This window comes from Giraffa tippelskirchi, chromosome 8 (assembly GCF_054371585.1).
Source record: "Giraffa tippelskirchi isolate mGirTip1 chromosome 8, T2T-mGirTip1v1.2.pri, whole genome shotgun sequence".
NCBI classification, from domain to species: Eukaryota; Metazoa; Chordata; class Mammalia; order Artiodactyla; family Giraffidae; genus Giraffa; species Giraffa tippelskirchi.
The window spans coordinates 7,970,940-7,976,428 of record NC_137282.1 but is presented as its reverse complement, the minus strand read 5'-3'; the positions used below and the strand labels follow the sequence as shown (position 1 = coordinate 7,976,428).

Sequence of the window (5,489 nt, the reverse complement as noted above, 5' to 3'; positions counted from 1 at the left end):
CTGTGATCTAGTTCTTACTTTATTAGCAAACGTTTAATTTATATATTCTGTTCATGACCGCACTTTACTAAGGGTCAGTAGAGAGAATTAAGAGATGAGATGATAACAAATCTTAAATGGGAATTTTTATTTTCTCATTTCCTGCCCTTATGTTATAAACCACATTACCTCATTACCTTTCCTCCTGTTTACTGATTATAAATTAGTCAGTTAAGGTACACCCAGAGGCCAGCCTCTGGAAGAGGGTTCAGGCTTTTTTAGAGATTAGAGAACTTCATAAATTTAACTTTTTTCTTTGCTTGACCCATATTTGATTTTGTTATAAATACTTATAAAGAACAGATGTGTGGTTTATCTCTTAAATGAAATCTGTAGCAATTGATTGTAATGCATCAGAAAGAGCTTCCCTAATTAAGTTCAGTTCAGTTCAGGCACTCAGTCGTGTCCGACTTTTTGTGGCCCCATGGACTGCAGCACGCCAGGCTTGCCTGTCCATCACCAACTTCTGGAGTTTACTCAGTCTCATGTCCATTGAGTCGGTGATGCCATCCAACCATTTCATCCTCTGTCATCCCCTTATCCCCTTCTCCTGCCCTCAATCTTTCCCCGCATCAGGGTCTTTTCCAGTTTTCACCCATTTGTATCAAATATGATCATTTAAACTTCAAATAGACAAAGATTTCACATTTTTCCCCTTGTTTTCCTCCAGTGTAACTTTTGAGTACAGATGGTCAGACACTCCTTGAAAGCCCAAGCTTTGAAATACAGAAATTATATGAATACAAAAATATGAAAAGTTCTTAAATAGTAAGGCTATTGAAAACAAAATAAAGGAAAAATGCTTTGGAACTTGCAATGGGTTATACCAACATAAGCTAATATCTTTTGAATCTTATATCTTTATTAACCAAGTTTTTGTTTTTGTATCGAGACAGCATTTCCCTTCCAAGGAATGAAGGATTATAAACAATAGGGGTTTTAAGGAAAATATGTGATCATTTTCCCTGGTAAGCTAATTTAATAGCAGATACACTGTCACTCCCCGTCCCCACCCAACTCCCGTCAGGAACTTCACCAGAAATTACTTAAAGATTTATTTGAACTAACTGAATCACTAGATGAACTTAAATTTGTTCTAAAATCAGGTTCACTTTTCTGCAGAAACAGACAAAAAGCCAAGTTCGTTTCCATTCATCACAAGACAGCTTCTCCAGCTCAGTCTGTTTCACTTGCTACAAGATTGGATTTGAAGAGCCATGTGTATGCGGAGATGTGTACGTGCGTGCCTGAGACTCCTGCTGGGTCAGACCTGCAACCGTTAGATTTGCTGGCACACTCGTAACCGTGTGTGTTGTCGATTTCCAGCCGCCTGACTCCGACACGCTAGCCCGGGCCCACAGTCACAGCGCTGGAAGATCTCCGGAGCCTGTGCAGTGTCTTTGCGCCCCCGCCTAGAGCAGACCTGCCCCTCCAGGAGCACCGGTTTACAGATTTTAGTCCAAAAATGACGAGCACAGCAAAGCCCAGGCCCACAGTCGGAAGTTCTGAGACAGCTTTCTCCCTCTCGTCCTGTAACAGGATTGACACAGGCTTAAGTGATAAGCAGGTGGCTTGTCGGGGTGTGAGTCAGGGGAGGCATGGCAGGGAGGATAAGCCAGCAAAATAAGGCTGGAACAGCATGCCAGGCTCCAAGGCTGAATGCAACAATGAAACGGACATCTCGGCTCTCCCAAACAGAAGATACTGCCTGAGAAAGTTGAGGGCAGGAGGAGAAGAGGGTGGCAGAAGATGAGACAGTTGGATGGCATCACTGATTCAATGGACATGAACTTGGGCAAACTCCGGGAGATGGTGAGGGACAGGGAAGCCTGGCGTGCTGCAGTCCACGGGGTTGCAAAGAGTCAGACATGACTTGGTGACTGAACAACAGCAAAGTTAAAACATCTATCAGAGAAAGATGGGATTTCCTGTCTTGAGACATAAAGTAAGTATCACTCATCAGTGTTGTATTAAATGGGCTGTGTACTGACCTGGTAGGAGACCACTACTTACACGGGGACCAGTTAACCTAGAGACCCAAACAAGAGCAGCCAGTTCACCTTCAAACATTCCAGCGGCTTTCTGTCAAAGGTTGGAATTTAAGATTACAGTTGTGTAAAAAGCATCTTAGTGAAGTTTACATTTTGTTTGAGAATGAAAAATGATTGCATCTGTGTTCATCTCTTTTATTTTGTATTTTTTTAAAACAAGTTTATTGGCTTATATTTGTATGTATGTATTTTTTTAAATTGGGGTATGTGTGTGTTAGTTGCTCAGTCATGTCCGACTCTTTGTGACCCCATGGACTATACAGCCCGCCAGGCTCTTCTGTCCATGGAATTTTCCAGGCAAGGATACTGGAGTGGGTTGCCATTTCCTTCTCCAGGGAATTTTCCCAACCCAGGGATCAAACCCGGGTCTCCTGCAGTACAGTCGGATACTTTACCATCTGAGCTACTAGGGAAGCCCTTATTTTATATTCTAAGGATTTAGTAAGGGAAAATTTCTATTTGTTAAATTATAGGCTGTAAAAACATGTGCATAGAAAATTTAATTAAACAGTTGAAAGTTTTCTTGCTCATTAGCCCATGATTATAGGTGTTCCCGACCTCTAGGCCTGTCAACTACCTGTGCTACTCCCCACACGGTCTCTGCAGCTATTTATGGAAAGAAATTAGAAGTAGAACATGCTTCCTAGGTATTTCTAGGGTGGAGAGGAATAAGCCAGTCTCAGCCTAGCCTGAGGAGCCCAAGAGGAGGAAATGTTTTTCTTTTTTAAAAAATGTGTTTATATAGTTGTTAAGTCGCTAAGTCATGTCTTATACTCTTTGTGACCCCATGGACTGTAGCCTGCCAGGCTCCTCTGTCCATGGGATTTCCCAGGCAAGAACAAGAATACCAGAGTGGGTTGCCATCTCCTACTTCAAGGGATCTTCCTGACCCAGGGATGAAACCCACATCTCCTGCCTTGGCAGGCAGATTCCTTCCCACTGAGCCGCCAGAGAAGCCCGTATATATATATATATATATACACACACACTTATTTAGAATGCTGCTCTTACCCTTACTGCCTTGTGACTTTTTAACACTTGGCTTCCTCTTGGGCTTGTTTGCCTGAATTGGGTGCTCAGTTGTTGCTTGTGGGTCTGCGTCATCTTGCTCATCCACCCCCCTCTCCAGTACTGGGGCTGCCTCTTCCGCTGCAGTACAGACATCTGAGAGACAAGCGGGTGGGGTAGAGGATGAGAACCACAGGCAGGCACATCCTCAGACTGTCAGAGAGCTTGGCGGGACCTCTGCCTTCAGTTTCCATATAACTGTCTAGGTGGCTGGGACACGTGCACTAAATATTTATATCTCACATAAGGCAAAGAAGGGGGTTCAGTAACTCAATCAAAGCGGAAACAGTGATTCCAACTTGCACCCTTCCTTTAAAATCATCTCCAAGTTGCTGGCAAGAGTTGTTGCCAGGAAAGGAACTATTTTGCTGCATCCAGAAAAGGCAGCTGGGGAGACGCGCTTCAAGAATGACTCCAGGGAGCCTTTAGAGAGTGGCCGTCGTGAGACATCATCGTCTAAGAGACCCAGATGCTGTCTCCGCCTTGTCGGAGCACAGCGGTCCCGTCAAGCACCCGGCCGACCCACCGTTCATGCAGAGCGTGCCCGGGCAGCACATGGCAGCACGCTGGCACCGCCTCCGTAGTCCACGACAGGTAGCGCAGAACGGTTTCTCATCCTGAGGTTTGAGGCAGAATTTTCTAGTACTGCAGTCCTTGTCAGACACGCACTGTGAACCCTGTGAAGGGACATTTGTTCACAGGGCTAGAGAATCCAGCAAGATGTAAGACTTTTTACTGCAGGCAGGAGGTGGAGGAAGCCGAACGTTGAGGCCCTTGAAACATTGCGGCAAACCTCTAGCAGCATCTTCCATTTTTTCCACTAGAGTTGTTTTTCTCTCACAAAGGGGAGAGCAAATCACCAACAAAGAGACCTATGTGCTGCAAAGGTTATTCGTGTTCGAAAAATTGTCTTACTTTTAAACCCAGAATTTAATTTTTATGCCCTTTGTGAAAATGGAAGAAAATGTTTTCCCTTGTGTCTTAGAGATGGTTATGAGAATTAAAAAAAAAAAAAACTTATTTGTGTATTTATTTATTTGGCTGCACCAGGCCTTAGTTGCAGCAGTGGGATCTAGTTCCCTGATCAGGAATCGAACCCAGGCCCCCTGCATTGGCAGTGCAGAGTCCCAGCCACTGGGCCACCAGGGAAGTCCCTGATTATGAGATTCTTGCTGTGTGGCTAGAAGCCCTCTACACTGTGCTACAGTTTAATGAGATGTAAGGCTGGTGTTTGTGGCATCTCTATCTAGCTGACCTTTTGACTCCATCAGTCACCGTTGGCCAAGTAACCCTTGGGGGACCTCACCCAAGTCACTTGATTCTTAGAGATGCCTCATTTGCAGAGCAACAGATTCCAAAGACCAACTTTTCTCATCTAAAACTGATGCTTTTTCAAATATGAAAATTTCCTATAAAACAATTCTGTGAAGTGAGAGGGTGACAAGCCAGTGCTCCTTGGCACATAACACTGAACTAATAACTCCTGTATTCCCTGGCTGCGTGGCCTTAGTTAGCACCTCTGAGTCGCATTTTCATCATCCGTCATTAGGAGGCGTGACAACTATCTCAAGCTCTAAGGGAGCAAGGTATTATGTATCAGAGGCCTGGCATGTGGCACAGCCTTCTCGGTGTTCGCTTCCTCTCTGATTTATAGGCAGATTGAGAGCTCAGTGCCCTGAAAAGCCACTTGGCTTCTTGGGTGAGTTAACGCTAAGGCAACTGGATTCTCCCAAGATGCCTTCCCGGCTAGTCTAGATGAACCGTTTCAGACCCCGATCTGAGTGACGCTTCATGCAAACCCAGCACCCAGCCCTCCTCCCTTGCAGGGCCATACCTTCTGGGTCCCTTGTGCATCAGCAGAGCTCTTGATGTTGTTGAAATCCAGAACCAGGGCTCCCAGGGGGGCACACAGACAGCTGAGCCCCAGTAGGACCAGCACCACCATCCTCGACCTTCTCGGCCCTCCCCACGTCCTCCTCGAAGCTGGGCAGCTCTGCACCCACAGTGGAGGTTTGGCCTAGACAAGACGGAAACTCAGCAAGTCGCCAGGTACTGCTTTTTCTGAAAGAGAAGGGAGGAAGGTGTGTGAAATGCGATGAGCGAGGTCTGATCCGCGGGTTCCCTCTTGAACTATTTATAGACACGTCCCCTCCTTTCTCCCCCTCCCTCCTTCTTCATTTCCTTCCTTCTTACCCCACACAGGCTAGAACAAATCCGTGCAAATCTGTTTGATCAATAGTTCAAAACAAGGACTTAATCAAGGGGGGAGCAGAGACGACTTCAGCCGCTGCTCCTCCAGGGGTTGAATCCCTCTTAATTACTGCGTATCAA

General features: G+C 45.6%; 1 protein-coding gene across 2 annotated transcripts; it reads right to left on the bottom strand.

Moving 5' to 3' along the window:
- Positions 1 to 883: 883 nt before the first annotated feature.
- Positions 884 to 5,266, bottom strand: DKK4 (dickkopf Wnt signaling pathway inhibitor 4). Of its 2 annotated transcripts, XM_081519206.1 has the most exons (5): positions 4,993 to 5,266; positions 3,685 to 3,835; positions 3,102 to 3,254; positions 2,053 to 2,121; positions 884 to 1,569 (listed from the first exon to the last, which is right to left on the bottom strand). In XM_081519206.1, exons 1-4 carry the CDS (start codon positions 5,101 to 5,103, stop codon positions 2,102 to 2,104), a joined length of 435 nt encoding a protein of 144 aa, XP_081375332.1. In that variant the 5' UTR covers positions 5,104 to 5,266; the 3' UTR covers positions 884 to 1,569; positions 2,053 to 2,101. The 2 variants fall into 2 exon arrangements, with proteins under 2 accessions (XP_081375332.1, XP_081375331.1); XM_081519205.1 differs by lacking the exon at positions 2,053 to 2,121.
- Positions 5,267 to 5,489: the final 223 nt, after the last annotated feature.

Excerpts from the sequence above, each read along its gene's own strand:
- DKK4 (XM_081519205.1), bottom strand. The coding sequence starts at position 5,103 with ATGGTGGTGCTGGTCCTACTGGGGCTCAGCTGTCTGTGTGCCCCCCTG. Across the intron at positions 3,255-3,684 it reads GGGCACGCTCTGCATGAACG|ATGTCTGTACTGCAGCGGAA; the intron begins GTGGGTCGGCCG and ends CTTGTCTCTCAG. Across the intron at positions 1,570-3,101 it reads AAAGTCACAAGGCAGTAAGG|GACGAGAGGGAGAAAGCTGT; the intron begins GTAAGAGCAGCA and ends ATCCTGTTACAG.